Source organism: Pholis gunnellus, assembly GCF_910591455.1.
Source record: "Pholis gunnellus genome assembly, chromosome: 6".
Classification (NCBI taxonomy): domain Eukaryota; kingdom Metazoa; phylum Chordata; class Actinopteri; order Perciformes; family Pholidae; genus Pholis; species Pholis gunnellus.
Window position 1 is genome coordinate 15,279,711 of NC_136532.1, and position 19,728 is coordinate 15,299,438.

At 41.2% G+C, this 19,728-nt stretch overlaps 1 protein-coding gene across 2 annotated transcripts in view; it reads right to left on the bottom strand.

Moving 5' to 3' along the window:
- trpm3 (transient receptor potential cation channel, subfamily M, member 3) overlaps positions 1 to 5,081 on the bottom strand; it is a gene marked incomplete at both ends in the record, with an annotated part of 121,564 nt that extends 116,483 nt beyond the window's left edge. For both annotated transcript variants that reach the window (XM_079161179.1, XM_079161178.1), the window contains one exon: positions 4,878 to 5,081. In XM_079161179.1, coding sequence (XP_079017305.1) covers positions 4,878 to 5,081 — 204 coding nt within the window. The remainder of the gene's footprint in view (positions 1 to 4,877) is intronic.
- Between the last annotated feature and the right edge of the window lie 14,647 nt (positions 5,082 to 19,728).

Below are 19,728 nucleotides of genomic sequence, written 5' to 3' on the forward strand. Positions count from 1 at the left end.
CACAACAACACATTTCTGAGACAATAACAGTGTAAGTAGAATTCAAGCAAATGCCATTAACCAGACCATCTGTACAGTCTTCACACTTGGTTTAACACTACCTATCAGTAGTTAGGCACATCACCCACGTATATATCGGTAAATTAGCTATTGTTAGCCTCCCTATCTAACACAATTTCTTGGTCATGTTAGAAACATAAGTGTGTGCTCAATGGGCTTTAATAATGAGTCGTTCACAGCAGGACCCACAAGGGGGAACCAGAAGCTCTGTGACAACATAGCAGCAAGAATGGAGGAGTAAAAAAACAGAAAAAACACTTAAATAACACAAACTATTCTAAACTTGAATTCTACAAGCTATTATATTCTATGCTGCACCACCAGGAATGATGCAAGGCAGACAGGATACTAACAATTAGCACAATAATAGTATTCATCCCGAGTCCTGACAGCTACAGATGCCCCGTCTCTGAACACTCCTTAATAACAATAGAGTTAGCAGGTCAACCTCTCTTGTTAAGTTACTTAAGAGACTGTATGTTTATGGTTTTTATGTGTCTTCATAACTAAATAGAAAAGACAAGACAGTGTCTCCCTCCACAATCACACTGAAATCAGTCGACAAGGCACTCACCTTGGAACAACACTACATGCTGCAACACCTCAACTGACCCGAGGACTGCACGACACCGCCTGTCTTCACCTGACAATCAATCCCTAACGTGTTGACAGACAGGAAGCTCTTCCCACTAATCTCCCTCTCCGCCAGCGACTGCATCTTAAAATCTTCCAGGGACACACCGATGCTTTGCTGCATCTAAAGTTGTATTGTCGTATTAAATAGCTATGTTTTGGGTTTTTTGGCACTGCATGTTTTAGCATACTAATGGACTTGATCCTCACGGCCATGATCAAATGGGTTGAATTCAAGCTTTGCAGTGGGCGAGACATTTTCCAGGCACCCAACAGGGCTCTGGACCTGATCTGTTTTTCAGAAGTAAAATGTGTTAAAAAAAGTTGCCATTTGGCTGATTGTGCTAACAAGCAGCAAAAGAACAAACGCCAGACGTCCTACAACCCACAGAAAAACCCTTTTAAATGTGGGAGCCACTGATCATTCTTCTAAAAGCATCCCTTTTTCAACAATAACACAAATTGCTGAACCATGCACCGTTTCCACAGTAACTGCCAAAACTCTCTGCTTCTTTCAGAGCTCTACCTCATGAAGTAATATCACACTTGGGTTCATTGTAATGACAAGCCAATACAAGCATTTACACAATTTCAGGTTTGCTTCCCCTGCGCACAGGAGATACCAACAGAACAAATGGAATTTTGCTCTTTTTCTTGCAATGCAGCAGTGAAATAAATCAAGTAATTAGTGCCCTTATTACATAAGAATGCATATGTGTAAAGGGCATGAAGAGAGATCAGAGGTCAGGTGGCGAGTTTGTTACGTTTGTACTGTAATTATAATATATATTGTTGTGGTAACAGAGTAACAAAGTGTCACGTTGAACCTGAAATAACTGATGTTTTGGGATATGTTCACATCGTCACATTTGACACATTATCACTAAAATACAGATTTTAGCCGCTTCAGCGAACGTGTAACACACATGTTGTGGGACATTATAACTGATGCAAAGACGAAATGTTAAGTGGGCACATTTAAGTAATTAGATAGATGCAAAAGTTCAATTCAGAAGCAATATTGTTTAGTCACTCAGAACATAGACATAGCAAGGTAGTTCAGATGAAAGCATGATAAATAAGCACTGTTTTGATAACTTATTTATACTGACACCGATATTGTGTTCTCTTGTGATGCTGGAGCGGAGCCACAGGCTTTACTCAAGCCTTTTTAGCTTTGGAACTACTCTTCTCTGTGAGTTTTTTTGTTAAAATCAATACGTAGTATGGTTTAACTTTTAATTGGTCATTACTAAAGACCACTGAGGAAATGCACAGCACTGCAGAAAGATTTATGTTTTGTTTTTGTAATGTGAGACCAGTGAAGATTCACACCTCTACAGTGAAACACACAAATCCTACGCAAACAGACGTGCTGACGCAATTTATACCTGAAGAATATTTTCGCCTGAAGGGCCTGGAGACTTCTCCAGCTACAGTGTACAGAGCAGAGGGCCTCTGTGATCCACAGAGGCCGCGATGAACTGCAGGGCATTCATAGACTCACGCAGACAAAGAAGAGAGGGTCCAGGCGGAAAACACCAGACGGTAGGCGTGTAAAGACTACTCCTACTAACGACAGTCAGATCAATGGCTTCACTGTCTCAAAATCACAGATCCAAAACAAATGGAATTGTGAAATTTGTCATAACCTGTCAAAAATATAAAGCAACAACTTTGTCTGCCAAATCTGACGTTAGAAAGTGGCAGTAACCGTATTTATCCGTCTGTGGATACTGCTCTACATTTTTCATTTCAGCATGCCACAGCAGGAAGAGCACAGGGTTAATCTATACTATTAATTAACAGCGACTGCAGTTTATTTCAGCGTTTCAGGTTCTGGTTTCTGTTATTGTGCACGATTGGCTGATTGGAATGGCTTACTGAGAACTCATGTAGCTGAGCCTTCGTAATTGTTTTTCGTCCCACGTGTTCTTCGCCTGCTGCGACCACATTATAACCGCAGTCCATTCACGCAGGTGTATAGACCAGAGCCTTTTACCGTATTCACCAATTCTGCCAGTAAAAACCCAACAACTTATAACATTTGATTATTTGTTTGTCTTGCAAAGTAACTAAATGCAATTAGATTTACCACAGAGGAATAGATTCACACTCTGACAGAATCATGCAGACAAACTTAAATTCACAGTGTTGAATCTTCTAAAAAGCTCTTCGCTCTTCTGTCTTGGCCTCTAATCCTCCTCGGCTTTCACTCATTCAGCGCTATCGCTGAGAATTGGATTCTCAAAGCGCCTGTAGAGTAATTATCTCATTCACTGTCTCTTCCAATTGTTATCCTTCACTCTCTGTTGCACTCATTCAAGTCATACACAGCAGCACACACACACACACACAAACACACACACACACACACGGCTATTACAACTGACTAATGATTCAAAGTGTCTAATGATTTGAGACTAGCAGAGGTGTTGTGGTAGTATCACTCTGCTGTTCATATCCAAGCAACACAAATCCCAGAGGATCAAGCTTATCTTCTCTTTGTGAACACACACACACACACTAAGATGAACGCAGCTCGAGAAGCAGACAGGAGCACAGACACTAGTACTACTTTTATAAAATACGATGATCCACATCTGCATTTATATAAGCCCTATTAACATCTGTGACGAAACTGTCTGACAGCCCACTTCCTCAAAGTAAGAATAAAAAAAAAACACAGTAGCAGTATATGTGTGCAATACCAAATAGCACTGGTTACTGGGGCATAACTGAAAAAAACAGAAGTGGATCTTGTATCCCCAACCGTGTATATCTCTGTCTCCCACACATCTCCCGGCTCAGATATCGCTGCCAAATATCGCCCCACAGATTGGCTAAGCATGATAGTCCATGAGCACCATGCTAGCTATGAGCATTAGTTATTCTGACCTCGATCCATAAACACCAGCGAAGTTCCACATTTCAAAAATAGATGGGAACCGGATCCATCAGATCCACATGGGGAATGTTTTTTTCCCACCAGCCTGACAGATGCTGCCAAAAGACATAAAGTACACATCGATTTTGAAGCACTGCGAGCACCCCGGCACCTTGACGCAGGTGCAGGAGACAAGAAAGATGGGAATGGAGTCAAGCAACAAAAGAGAATCGTAACAGATATCAAGACAGAGTCTGGGTGTATGTGTGTAACCAGTTTACAAAATAAGTAATCCCCCTCTCGCAATTCTGTCAATATATCCCACTGGTTTTTTTACAGCAAATCTTAAAACCTAATTTAACAAATACTAACAGTTGTACCGTGTCTTAAGGTTTATCATTTAGTCTTTCAGGTTGTGCTCAAACTACTACAACAATAGTACTACACATGTGACACAACAGCTTCGATGGAGAATTTAGTTCAAGTAATTCATAGCCTTCCAGCTGTCAGTTGTTCTGTTGATATTCAATTCATTTTTACTCGATTGATATTTCTGTGACTATAACAATCCTCAAAAGTTGATTGATTAGTGATGCTGGCTTGCTAATCATCACGCCCTCTTTTACTTTGTTTTATAAATACTGAGGCAGAATTTTAGCTGATCCCCGAGCATCTATAAAGATGGCAATGTCTAAGCTAATCAAACCCTGTTCGCTGTTCACACTGTGCATTGAATTATGAAATAATAAAACAGACGGTTGTTTTTACAAATCATCTCATCTTTGGTTCATACAAGAGACAGTTATTTCATAGGAATCATTACTACATGCTACAGTTGTGCCTTGAAGATATGCAACAGCTTAAATGGTGAAGAATCTAATATGTTGTAAAGTTTAGGACATATAATATAAAATATGAAATATTGTGTTCTGACTGCAGTACCTGGTTTCCAAGGTAACAGGAGGTGGGAAACCGTTGAAAGCTGAAAACAACTGCACAGTAGCAAAAACAGCTTCTTACTTTGGGTTATCACTCAAGTGGCAATACAGAATGACCAAACAACTGAGGACCTTGATGTTTAATAACTTAACTGGCACATTAACCAACATGTTAAGTCTTCTAAATGTCTCTACTCCATTTACCTCCTAATCCCTCACTGCTGCTTAACTCCCTCCCCGGCAAAGTGCTATCTTGACAGCGGCCTTTCCTGTCCCATTTACCCCCCCCGAACCCTGGTCATTGATTTATCTTTAGGGGACATGTAGAGGGGGGCCAGTTTATCCTCAGAACATCTTACCGGTGGCTGCTGAGAGTTGAGCGCCCCCCTCTTGGTGGAGCCCCCTCTGGAGCTGAGCCTCTTCCACGACTCTGAGAAGCGCCCCCTGGTGGTGGGGCGCCCCGGCCCAGATGTCCCGGACGCAACGGATGAATCATCCCGGGTGGAAAACGGACGATCCCTGCGCAACTCCCTCCGCTCACTCCACTTCTTCTTGGAAGCCATGGGTGTTAAAAATGTGGTCAAAAAGATGTGGGAAGTGAGGCACCCGCGCCAAGTCGAGGAAGCTGGTCTTTAATCAAACTAGTGCCACAGGTGGCATCTTCAATTCATTCTCAACTCTGCTGCCTCCTGAAGCTTGATTCACTCGGTCTCTGTGTCTCTCTTCTTTCTTTAAGTCTTCTTCCTCACTTTAAAAGATGATGCAAGAAAAAAGTCCAACTCCTTTCTCCCTATTTCTTGTACTTTTACCCCTCTTCTGATCAAAAGAATGGGACAACAGATCTTCACCTGCTCAGCTGCACTCCTGCGCTCTTCTTTTCTTCCCTGAAGCCTTTCCTCTGGGAGGGATGGGAGTCAGAGAGGAGAGGTGGCAAAGCAGAAGGTGCTGTCTGCACCCTGTTGCATGTGCTGTTACTGTGGCTTGGCCGTTAATGCTGTTTTCCCTCCTCACATCGAGAGAGAGAGAGAGAGAGAGAGAGAGAGAGAGAGAGAGAGAGAGAGAGAGTGTGAAACAGAGAGAGAGAAGCCGGAAAAAAGGCAAGGGAAAGAGCGAGAGAGGGACGGAGGGAGGTTGTTGGAGGGTACGATATTCAAATACGGATGAAAGAGACAAAATGATAACTAGGAGCTCACAGAGTGGGCAGAGAAAGAACAGGAAGGAAGAGCAAATGACAGCAAGACAGGTGGAGAGAGGCAAAAAGAAAATACCAGACGAGGATAACAAAGAGACCATGAAAGAGTCTCTGGAGTGCAGGGTTCCTGTTGACAATAGTGCAGAGCCGCTTTAAGCTGACTGAGAGGCACAGAGACAGACACCCTGTTCAGTAAGTCACTCTCTCACAATAAACACCGCGCTTTGAATACCCACAGCTACTGAACCTTCATCTCCTCCCTCTCCTCTTGTTCCCTGAGCTTCCATTCACAATCGCACTCCTCTTTCCCGTGCAGTGCACACGTCTCACATGTCTGTTCTCCTTCTTCCTCTTCTGCCTCCTCTTTGACGCACACACGGTTCACAGTTCATGAGTTTAAGCCACCTGAGCCTCAGTTTCTCTGTTGCATTTGAAGAGGACGATACCAAGTGGAACTGCCAGTTGTGATGTTCTCTACTTTTTCAATTTCCTGCTGTACTACTATCATCTTCTCCTTTCGCTCGAATGCTTCTCGCTCAAAGTCTTCGGCTGTGCTACAAGGGGGGTGCCATGCTGTGGAGTTGTGGAGTTGACAAAAGGTGAGAATTGTAGTTATTTCTTCAGGTGCAGTTGTGAGGAAATAGTGTGTGTGTTGCTCTATGACAATCTAAAATGCTTCTTGTTCTATTTTGGCAGTAGAAGAGGAGAAAAATAATCTGGGACAAGAAAACAAGGAGGAGACACAGTGAGGGACACGAGAGAGAGAAAGAGACACAGCGGGATAAAGACAGGAAGACAAAGTGAGGAGAGGCGACAGCATCTGAACACCGGGGACATTGACGTCGTAGCTCCCAGCAACCACTTACCACCTGGGAGTAAGCTCCGTCGTGTGAGAGAGTGAGAGAGAGAGAGAGAGAGAGAGAGAGATTGTACTACTAAGCAAGTGAGAGATGGGTAAAGTGAAAAAGCAAGGCAGATATTCCCTGGAGGATGATGGTAGGGAGAGTGAACAAGTGTGAAAACATACAATCACTACTTTTGATCAAGCATGGAACGACACCATGGGGACTTCAAAGTCAGCCCTCACTACCGTACTGACCCGCTGACACAATAATGAACCTTCATCGGAAAAGCTGGATGGAGATGGCAGAATACGATATTGCGTTCTGACTGCAGTAAATAGTACATGCAAATGCATTTGCTAAATAATAATTGTTCTGGCATGATCGATCGGCCAGCAGGCTAATTGTTTCGTCTCACCCCTATACACCACACAAATCCCACTTTTGACAGTAGAGCTGAAACAATTAGTTGATTAGATTCATACAAAATGATTCATTATTCATTGTATACTAAATGTTATTGGGTTTTGAACTGTTGGTTGGACAAAGGAAAACATTTGAATACGTCCTCTTGGGCTCTGGGAAATTATGATGATCAGTTTTCTCTATTTTATAACATTTTATAAACAAAACAATGCGTTGATTGAGAAAATATTCAGCAGGTTTAAGGTAATAGACAGTGGTCTATCCTATGAACACATTTGCATTCTAGCAATTTTGTGCATTAAAATACAAATGCATGCATTTGTATTGACAATAAAGAGCAAAAGCAAACGTTTTTCTCAAACAACGTTAATTTATCTGTTCAAGTTTCTTTTCAAATACTAAAATAAATCAAGTAAATGTTAATAGTCAGCATTATGTTTCACCATTAAAATTAAATTTAAATCTAACTGAAAGTTAGTTACTGAAAGTAAAAGACAATAGAAACGTTGGCTTCTATAAGGGCTCTGCTGGCAAATAAGGTTAGCCCATAATACAAAAACTTAACTTGTTAAATCTTTAATGTAATATAAGGCTTAGTATGTTCTATGTTCTAGCTATTTGTTGGCTACTTTGCAGCACATTTTGGAAGATTACTGGTTCATGGAAATCTTTAGTTGCGCGGCTCTCAGTGACATCATTCATGCAAACTAGCCACGTGTTTAGTGTAGCTAGCTAGCATGCTAATGTTTACCAATACCACCATCTACCCTGCTCAACGACACAAGTCATAACTAACCACGATGAATACATTGCTTGACATGAACTGCAACGTGTGTGAGTGAGCTACTTTATTGTTAAGATTGTTTTACCTGCCAGTACACGACGGACCAAACAACGTCCAGCCGACATGTGTTCTCCTTGCAGCTTTCTGCCGCGGTGTCTTTTCTACATAACACCACTGGGGGTCTCTAACGTCAAACATGTTTCATTCTAGAACCTGAACTTAGTTAAAATATGATAACCACTGAGCCGAAATTGAGCTTGAAATCGATCTCTGGCCACATTGGGTCAACATAAATCCGAGTCACTCTTAATAGTCACGCTCTTGTTTTAGCGCAGAGGGCTGCACTGCGAAGCAGTATTCGGGGACATGCAGGTTGTGCTCGAGATAAGAGATCAAATAATAGAAAAGCACTGATCAATCAAAGCTCGGTGGGTCACCGTTTTAAATGCAACATGCAGAAAGGAGTGTGTGAATGCATAAATGAATAGGCTTATAGTATCACTGCCCCATCTAGAGCATCTGATATGATTACATATTCCATTAAATGAATGTGTACACATTCATTTAATGGAATATGCAACGTTGCAGATGTATTCTCATCATGTCTGACAATAAGTTAGCCGGCGATGTGAAACGGATTTTGGACAAAGGCAAAAATAAATATATAACAAAAAATAATAATATTCTGCTTCAATCCATACTACATGGTGTTTAGCCTTTCAAAAACATTTTCACTGTGCTTAAAGAAAAAGTAACTGTTTGGTCTCCTGCATGCAACACACACCAATCTAACAGCACTCTAAATGTATATTTAACCTAAAAAAAAACACAAAATCGGTTCACATGATCATATATTAACTTATGTGTTTTAGGTTTTAGAGCTGTGTGTTGCAGTGTGACATATGAGTCGTGTCTTAAAGTCCCGTAGACTGTATGCATTGCCTGCTTTGCTTCAGGCACTTTTATGTTTGCTGTGGGTGATTATAAGATATGAAAGTTAACCTGACTAACACCTTGAATTATGTTTTTATTTTCATTTCTTATTCGCCTCCAACTCTGTTTCACACCGTCGGGGTATAGCAGCTGGAATGCTAAAATATAGTCATATGCGCCCTAATTTACCCAAGGGAATGAATAAAGTATCTTCTGTTCTATAAGAATACATTCAAGCAACACATTAACTTAACGAAATACATAAATTACAGTGTCTAAAACCTCCCTTATTTCAGTCCAAGTTATGGTAACACACACATTTAACACACTGTGGTTTTACAAGCTTATAAAAAGTTTATGCAAAAAGTGTCCTTGAATGAGACTAAAGCAATTATAGAAATGACACAGTGGATATCGACACACGGAAAAGGGACGCAGGACATCCTACTGACATGTTGATTTTTTAATATAGATTTAAACAAAAAAAAACAAGACAAAAAGATGGAGGTCACCCCAAATCATAATTTCTATAAATCCATTTTGGGACTAGCTCCTGAACACAGAAAAACAAATGTCGAGCTTAATTAACATTTTCAGTTTATGACAAAAATGGGGACACAGGGCAAATAAGACTTCACTGGACCAGTCGGTTTATCCTCCTGCCCCCCCCCTTTCTATAACATCAAAGATCTACCCACAGAGGGCTGTGTGGTTGCCATGGTTACTAAACCGAAAACTTTGGGTTGCATCATCGGTGCTTCATTATAAACCTCCCATGTAGCACCACGTGCGCTCATGTACAATTTCACACCATTACATCCATGAAAACACACCAGCAGCAGACAAACAAGCAATCACTCGCAAAAATATTAATGTTTTCTCTCTCTCACACACACACACACACACACACACATATAAATACGGGCAGAAATATGCAACCATCTTACAGGATCACTCACTGATCTGCTGGATTGTTGCAGAACTGTTTCCCACAAATGGCAGATGACCACATCGTCTCACACGGAGCAAGGAAAGGATTTTATAAGAAATAACGAAAATGATAAAGCAGAACACTGCTAAAATCATAAGAGTATATCTTGTTCAGCTGGTGTGAAGCCGACATGCAAATGGCCCAGCACCAAAAAAAGAAACATTATCAGACTCGCCTACAGAGTTGCTCGCCTGACCGAAGTACACCCTTTAATCTCAGATCATTTCCTTGAACTTAAGTCTGTAAGTACCTTTACTAGAGGCTTTTTAATTGGCTGTCTGATTAGTGGAATCCTTTTTTTCTGGGGTTGTGTAGTGTCAAGCTCTAACAAGTTAGAGGGGAAAAAGAAAGAAAAGAGAAAAACATTCCCCTGCAAAAGGAGGCATTAGCTGAAGGATTATCAAAGTGCTTGAGAAAATTGCTCGCTTAGTTTATTATCTCCAACAACACTCATTGACAGACTTTCTTAATAAGAAATTACTTTTTCATCTTGCAGTTTGTTGTTCAGCAGAGTGCATCTCTTCTCTCAAGACATAAAAAAGATTAAGAAATGCTTTGAGTTGAAAGCTGAAGTGTTGTGTACTGCATCACCATCACAAAGAAACCCAGAAATCTGTGATGTTATTGTTTCAATCATTTTTAAATGAACAAATTGATCTTGTAGTACACATTATTCATCTCAAGCTGAACGCCAATTTATAGAACTTTCATATTTCCATTGCTGAGGTCAATTCTGAGCTTTTAAATCATTGCACATAAAATCTTCTCCACAGCATCTGTCACTTCTCTGACAGAGAACGCAGCTTTGACTGAACATGTATGTATATCACAGTGAGAAATCTTTGTACTCGAGAATGTAGGCAACAGTGTGAGCCACAGGTAAAATATACAGAAGCATTTCATGTCTTCAGGCTTAAAGCCTGATTGCAACCACTTTAATTTCACAAGTATTCAATTTTACAGTGTTTATATGTACTGTGTAGAATGTAAAGGCCTTTAAGCTTTCATGTCTCATCGACCTTAATACACGTTTACTTAAAATTCATCAGTGAACAAATTCTGTCATGTTGTAAACTTCTTTTCCCCTTGAAATGTAAGTAATTAATTGCATGACTAAGCATCTTTCTGAAATTAATTAGCAGCAGTGAAATCAGCTGGTTTGCAGATAAAATGTATAAAATTCTTTCAGATCCTAATCAGCTTATACTGTGTATAGAAATAAATACATGTGAATCTAAATATAAGCAGTCAATAATTATGAACTCATTCTAAAACCTGATCCATTATCTGTGTATTATGTGGGAGATCCTGGAGAAAACAGGAAGTGCGTTTCCTACCTTCAGCTCTGTGCACAGCGGGGTCAGAACTCTTCTAGCGTGAGATTTCCTCGTCATTTTCCTCTGGATGAAAAAAATCAGGGAGAGAGAAGAAAGTAAGAAAATATCCGTTGTACTTCGTAATGTCAATGAGTTACAATTAAACTCTCAGCAGAAAGCGGTTCAGTTAATTACTTTTTGATTGCCTTGCATTTCAAATCTTTGAAAAAGTACTTCAAATTAAAACGTTTGATTCTAATTTTATAATTTTCCTACATTTGTGAAATGTTTCTACAAAATAGTGATACGATCAAATAATGTTTTAATTTTTAAAGTTGTGGTTTTGTTCCTGAAGGTGTTTTCATGTCTTGTTCAAAGGAGCTGTTGGTTTTACAGCCTTCACACTGTCCGCATGATGCAATGTGTAGAAAACCTGCACTGACTCAGTCTATTCCAGCTGATATGAAGTTCAAATCATTGCATACAATATTTTCAAGGCTAAAGGGAAGGTCAGTTGTGTTAATCTGTTTCTTGCCAGCAGGATTTTAATGATTTGAAAATTCCTCACTGTTTTTTTTTTTTTTGAATCTGCATTCGGTGAAAAAAATGTACATGACAAGAAGTTTTCTGTTCAGGGGTTATGAAAGTGCTCCAACCTCAGTTAATTAAGTATTACCGAGACACACTTAATTAATGTTTCCAAAACACTTAGAAAGGAGGCAAAGCGCAGAACTGTCAAATAGATAAAGATATTGTAGACATGCAATAAATGTATTTTTTATTTAAAGATTACCCTCTCCATATTTGATTTAATAGATCTGTTAATTTCCTGATCTGATTTCATGGGGATTTGTATTCATTTCAATGGAGCTGATTATCCCATTCCTGCTGCAAAGAATCTGTTTTCTCATCTGTGTACTGACCAGATATTAGCTCACAGCACACGGGAGAACATCCTGATTTATAACTGCAGATATTGATATTGCAGTATGCAAAAAATACTGAACAAAAAAACCATTAATTACATTTACATATTAATGCGTTCCAGTTAATGTTTCTTAAACTTTCCGTTTCCTGAAGAAAAGTACCGCTCGGTGTTCAGGGAGTGAGAGAAAAATCTGATCCACCCAGGAGTTCCATACTGAATAATCATTGGTATTAATGGGAGCTGTGACAGTTTCAGCTCTCTCCTGTCACTCCCGTTTCCTTCACAAGATCTCACCATCAACTTCTTGAGCTTCTAGATTTGAGCAAGCCGAGCTGTTCTTTGCTCCTCTGACTTCACTTTTTCCACTTACTCGTCATTATCTGCCGTCTGCAGTGGTTTCCACTCCCCATCCATCCATTCCTCTTTTTAAATGTATTCAGCTGTGAGTGCCAGACTCAGAGTCCACCTCACTCAAATGAGCAAATCAATAGGAAATTTGTGTAATGAATTCTGGATGTGATCTTGTCCTTGAACGTGGAATGGTCCGCTAAGTGGCCCATCCAAGGCTTTCCTCCGACTCTGCATTCGTATTTTCGTAATCAGACATCACCACTGTTTTCTTTTCTTTTTTTTACACTTTACTGTAAATTTAGGTAAAAGGAAAATACATCTTCCTCATTCTCATCGCCTTTTCTCCCTTGCCAACCATGTGATGGAAATAATAATGTAGCATTTTTGTCAAATTTATATACCGGAAGAATATGTTGGAAATAAAAAAGAAAGTTTATTCCAAAAAACAGGACGAGGGCTGCTCTGTTTACCCCACTGATAATTAGCCTCTGTCTCCTCTCACATCCTAACTAATTACTGCTTCCTCTCTGTGCGACAGAAAGGTTGGGGATGCATTTTTAAGCAGGCTGAAGCCATCAATAATTCACGCACAGCATCCACAGACAATATCTGTGTTTCTGTGGCCGAAGTATTCAAATACTGGGGAAGTAGACAGAGATCTGCAAAATCAACCCTGCAGCGACAACATAAACTGTGTGAGTTATCATTTGTCATCTTGCATCCTCAAAAATCAATAAACCCATGATAAGATTAGAAGCAGTATCTTTCTTCTGTTGTTTCAACCTTCGTGCAGCTGCCTGTAATTCCGCTGGGACAGACTCAACTGGCTGACAAGCTGTAATAGACGATAAGCCAAAAGCAAATGCAGTCTCTGAGTGGTGTCACCAAAACTGTCCATAGTGCTGTGAAACTCCTACACATCTCGCAGGCTGTTTGACAACAGTCTGAATGGCAGACAGCAAACCCATGATATTCTCAATATGCTCACAAGACGATGCATTGGTGATTCTTGAGCATGTGTGAATGTGTGAGTTTGATTGACTCACTAGTGCTGGCTCTCTCTCCAAGCCACACACACACACACACACACACCAATGAGGGACAGCTCGTCTGTCTAAACGACAGAAACAGACTATTTACTTTATTGTGGAGAGGAGACAAAAGCACGCTCTCTCTCACACACACACACACACACACACACACACACACACACACACACACACACACACAGATTACGTCTTTCATGACAGTTCTCTGCCGAGTGAGAACTACCCAGGTCGTGACCGAATCTTCCGTCTTCAGCTACTTTTGTATCGCAGAGATAGAACTCATAGACGTTTATAAAATGATTCTTGGCCCTCAGCTGAGGCATGAAATGCCGTTATGCTGTAGTTGTTAAAGGTGTGATGGAGAAACCAAACATCACATATGACAGGTGAAATACTTTAATCTGCACCCAAAGTCCAAAGAAAGTGAAAAGACGATCACTCCGCTCAGGGGGCAGAGAATCCCTCAAAGGCTTGTCCTGGAGAAATGTGCTAAATCCATGTTTTATCAGACTAACAGGGATCAGGCTATTGTGGATGATTTATACATAGAGAGCATATGGTTGCTTCTGAGTCCAACGGCCAACAGATGGAGGCGCAAAGCAAGAAAGAGAGAGAACATGGGGAGACAACTATCATTAATTTAGCACCCCAGCAGCCGACCACTTCTCAGCATTCATCTGTTAGCACGGCTTACGTAATGCATTTTGTATTATCACCCAATAAATGTTGAACACATGAAAAATGATCCCATAAGAGTTTAGTTATATGCCAAATATGTGACCTTGTTTTCCTCAACTATGATTCCATCTTAATTTCTGTGTATGTCCATTATAATCAGCATTGTAATTGGCTCGTGTGCCATATTATTTTTATACACTCAGCCCAAGCTTTATCTCCAAGAGAGCATTCAAATTCAAAATGGCTGATGTCTTACCAGTCTGAAGGTCTCTGAGGCTCCTTTGAGAATCACTGTCCTTCTCGCACACCCTGGAGTCTCACACTTCTGAATACTCTTCTGAGCAAAAGTCCTTCTTTCCTTGAAACAAAAAAAACTTTGAACAGAAAGGTGGAAAGCGTCACAACCAGATGAGGAAAGAGGAAAAAGTCAGATGATTGGAAGGAGAGAGAAATGGTGGCTGAGAGAAGATGGCTGGCTCCAGAAGTCAGAACCCACAGGTGGGCAAGACGTCCCTCTGCTAGAGGTGGCGTGTTGGAGGACAGGGCATGACGCAGCCTGTGTGTGTGTGTGTGTGTGTGAGAGAGAGAGAGAGAGACACTGTCAATCCCTATTAAAACACATCTGTAGATCCAGGAGAAAAGCTGGGCTGAGGATCCACGTTTTCCACAATCATCTCATTACATCATCAACACCAAAACCAGCCAACCCTTCCTCCAAATATTATTATCAGGTACTGTAATAATCTGAAAACTCTTGCTGGTTTGTTTAAGTGCTTGTTATGGCAAGCCGTGTCTGTGTTTAAGCCACAAAAGTCTGAAAAAGGAAGAAGATGAAGAAGAAAAAGAGGATTTCTTGTTGTGTTGCAGCTCTATGCAAAACAGCTCTCATCTGGCAGCCATGCAGATTAAATAAATGTCCAATGTGATGACGATGAAGCAATGGCATCCCTTTTCCTTCGATGACGTGGCTCGACTCCTCTGCTCTTCCTCATCAGTCTGTGTCTCGTTTCCTGTGATAAGTTGGCAAGGCCTCGTGTTTCAGCAGGGGTGATAGAGAGTGGAAGAGAATGTAATTGCAAGGGAGGACCTGTTCCTGCAGATCTGACTGCTCTCTGGGCCTGAGGAACATGTGGCAGCTGGAACGTCATCAACAACCCCCCCCCCCCCCCCCCCCCCCCCCCCCACTAGTCTCTCTGAGGGTCTGCTGGGTGGGAGGCTCAGTGTGCATGTCACCCCCAGTGATCCAAACCCTTTGAGCATCTCACAGGGCAGGTTGCTAGGTGAGGCTGTTATGATGCCCACCCTAAATCCCTCACCCTCACACACACACACACACACACACACACACACACACACACACACACACACACACACACACACACACACACACACACACACACGCACTGCACAGTTTGAAGGGAGGAGGGTTAATGATAGCAAATAAAGAAAAGTAAACAGCGGGTGGCTAACGAGTGCTAATTTAGTTTGGCGCTCTGCTATGAATTAATGAAGAGATCACTTGGATGCCACAGCAACAGAGGGGAGGAGCGGTCTTGTTGGACGGCAGTGAGGGGCCCCTGTCAAGCCACTGATCAATTTTAGGGCCCTGAGATGCCTCTCTGTTGTCTGGAAACATGAGCATGGCATAATGTTTCACTGGTGGCTCACTGGTATCCATCCATTACAAAGCTACTCTCCTCCTTATATTTCTCTTGTCAGTGTCTTACCCCCTTTGTTTTGTTTTTTACCCCCCCCCCCCCACCTTCCTGCCATGCTTTGCCTTTCCATCCATTCTCACTATTCCCCTCCTCTTCGCCATCCCTTTCGTCCTTCTCCCGTCATGGCATGTCTGCACCGATGCAGTTGTAAGAATGCAAAGTGGCTCATCCAATTGTTGCCTGTCACATCAGGTACAGACTGGTTCTGATCAGGGTTTCATTCATTTACACACCGCTCCATCATGCCACCGTGTGCACCTGCTGCATTCACACACATACTGTACGTACACACAATAATCATAAGCCTCCGCAAGCGTAAATTAAACGTATATATGCTTGAATCAGAGAGGAAAGATGGGTCTAAGAAAAAGAGTGCGTGAACAAGATAAAGTAATTAAAAAGCGTAGCATCTTAGACAACAGGTCCACACAACAGCGTGGCAATTAGTAATCAATTATCTTTCTTTGAGTAGCAGTGAGTGGGTGGTTCTCTTCAACAAACGTGTTATTGCAAATAGTCCATGTAAGGTACAAATAAGAAGAGACAATAATTGTGGGAAAGGAGCTGGATGATGAGGAGGAGGTTGAGGGGGAGGACGAACAGCGTGCACAGAAAAGTGAAGGAATAAAGGGCGCATTAAAAGCCTGTGACCTGAAGTTGTAAAACTAAGGATTGAGTGTTTTACATTTGTTAAAAGGTAGAAAAGAACTTTAACTTTAATGGGAAACATCGTCACTAAAAACCTCAGCGAAGGACAAAAAGCCATTTCATTTAATTTTACCTGTGCAGATAATGACTGTACTTTTCCTTGCACTTTTTTGTGTTAATAAGGCAGAGCACTTGACAGTGGAGAACCTTTCTAAGCAGTAGTAGAAACCTGTGCCCTCATATGTCTTTCCATGCTCCGTATCTCTGTGTGGTTGAATAGATGTTTAGGGTTTCATCTGTGATTGAAGAGCAGGGATATTATAGACAATCGATCAACACTGTGCAAAAGCAGAACATGTTATGGCCTTTCTCTTAATAATTGACATACAAAATCTATATCTAATCATAAATTGTGGAGACGCCTTTGGGTTGTACCCAGTGTGCCCTGCTCAATACAGAGATCACAGAATCAGAAATACAAATAGTGTTTCAGCTTATTAGGGGACACACAAATAGTGAGCAACTGCATTGAGCCGGGCCGACTGCAAAGGTTATCAGGTACGTTTCTGTAAACTAACTGTACGTCTTCTGGCTAATTACTGAGCAAGTGTCTCGGAGGCTTCGCCCTGTCATCCATGGGGGCTGTTTGGTCAGTCGCAGCAGACAGAAATCTGGTTTCTCCAGGCAACAAAGATTATCTTGGTTGAGTAACAACACTTCATGTCTCAACTTGATTTGTCTCAACAGCTAATTGGTTTCACAGCAAGAATTGGGTTAGTTGGAGATTGAGGCAGGCAGCGTCGGGCATGATTGCTGCCATCATTATTGTGATTTTCATAGTCATCAGCCACATCGTGACTGCCAATCACTAATAGCCGCGTACTTCCATGGACATTTTGATGGCCTCATAAGAGCAGATTTTGTTCAAACCAATGAGCATCCACAGCAAAAGCCTTTTAGTAAGTCCTCAGCAAAAACACAAAACGGTGATTCTGTTCAAAGCAGCACATTTAGCCTGAACAGCCTCCACAAGGTCACTGTACAACAAAATGAAAATGACTAAATGAAAGGGTCTTTTAATGTTTGTTACTCACGTGGAGCAATTTAATTTGCCATTCTCTGAATTATCTGGTGGGTCATACTGAGCACAATGGACAAATCAGGTGAGACACACTGGAAGTTTGGCTTTAAAATCCCATGCTGGGTTCCAGTGTTTGAACATCTCACAGCCCCTTTGAGTCCCCAAACACAACACGTAGCCACATATTAATTGAATGAATGATTAAAATACAGAATAAGCACTTTTGACAACAAATAACTGCATCATAATCCTTTTTTTATTGCATTTCTCTGGGCCCGATTAGCCAGTATCGTGCTGCGTCGAAAGTACATGGCATATTTTCCAGGAATAGCTCTGACTGGGACAAGCCTATAACCGTCACACCCATACCTCTTCATCTACAGGTAGATAAGGTTAATTCACTGTTTAAAGGGCTAGGGAGCTGATGAACCATTTGATGTTAAAGGGTAATTGACTATGTCTGAGCAGTGTTGTGTGTGAGGGGAGATCAGGAGACTTTAGGTGTGTGTGTGTGTGTGTGTCAATATAGTGTCAGAAAAGATTACAGACATCATTAAAATATTCCCTCTGTGACCTTAAAGCGATCCCACCCACCTCTGCACTGACTCATCAGTACATAAAGAAGCTGTTTGTGGTCAGTTTGCCCGGGTTGCTGCTAAACGCAGTCCTGGTGAAGGAAGCCAACCACAAAAGACATTTGGCCTCCTCCAACTGTTTTATAAACATAGCAAATAGCTATGCACTGCATGATTGTATTACATGTCCCACCTGGCCCCAGATAGCCACTCTGCCACTCATGATAAAGACAGGAACCTTTTCCTAGTGTGGTCACAGGTGCTCCGCCACACCTTCCCTGCGTGACGAGGAAACCGAGGCAGGACCCGGGCCATGGAGACGTAATCAAAAGCTCCCGCTGACCCCATCCTTGCGTGTCTTTGTGTGCCACTCTGCTGCTGTTACTGTGACATTAAGCAGACAGGAGATTTACATTACTTCTCAGGGCAGAGAGGACACCGGGAGAGGGGCTGCCATGGAAACGGACCCCTACACGGCTGTCAAAATTGTTTAATTATTCAGGACCACCATCACCGAGCATCAGCGGGGAATCAACTGGAACCGCTGAACCGATTGAATGGTGAGATTAAAAAATTATACAATGTGGCAACCTTTGGGGAATCCAGATAAATTTACCTCGGATCTACTAAACTGTTGGGTTACAAAGCTCCTGCTCGGCTAATGAGTATTTGTTACTCTGCACACACACAATTCATTTCCATGCAAATATGCTCAGTAATCCAATAATTGAAGACAGACAGGACGCTATTCTTTCTAATGTCAGTGGTCATGTTAGTTTTCGCTACAGGGGGTATATTGCTTAAATCTTAAGTCTTAAATTCAGTTAAGACCAGAAGCTGACTTGTTGACATAATATATACTTTGTTTTCATGCTCGAGAAATGTAAAATAAATATACTACGAAGATGCTAGAAACAGTCAAAGTAAGCAGGCCAAACCTGGTCAAAGCTTACTGGTGAGACAGCCGTGGAATTTAACTTGTTATCCCACATAAATAAGGTAGCAGGCAGCCATGTTGAATAAATCATCCAAACAAACGTAAGTAATGCTAAAACTATAGCCTAGCTTAGCAGAGCAGCTTTTACTGCCACCTCAGATTTTTGACTCTAGAGTTGTTCGTGATCTTCAGTGATTAAGCTACTTTTAAATCACACATTTAAATGTATTAAACAGGAAATAATTTGATTATATTTCAAGGCTATTATTAACAAATGGTGATGAGAAGCTAAAGAGCACATTTTGCGTGTTGATACTGTGTTTTCCTCTTGTGCAGTCAATTTGTTGGCCCGTGTGATTATTGCTGTAAAATAATATTAAATGAGTCTGAAAGACAGCAAATGAGGGCACTACGTTGTATTACAATATACAGTGCATAGCTAAAGGCTACCGCCCACACTCCAGCACACACACAAGTCTCTGCAGTGTCATATTTTTAGCCTTGGCATTTCTCTAATTGTATTTGCACAGTTCAAAAGCCTGAGTGTTACATAATTAAAACTCAGCTGTAAAGAATGCTCTGTCCACCCATAATCAAAAGATTATTAACAAAACATATATATATATATACACGTATATGGGGGGGTACATTTATATCTATATAACCCCACAAAGCTTTAGAAATATGTTGTGGCAATGGCAGATCTGATGGAAATATTGAGTAACAATCTCACCGATTGTTTCTGTAACAGTGAGAAACAA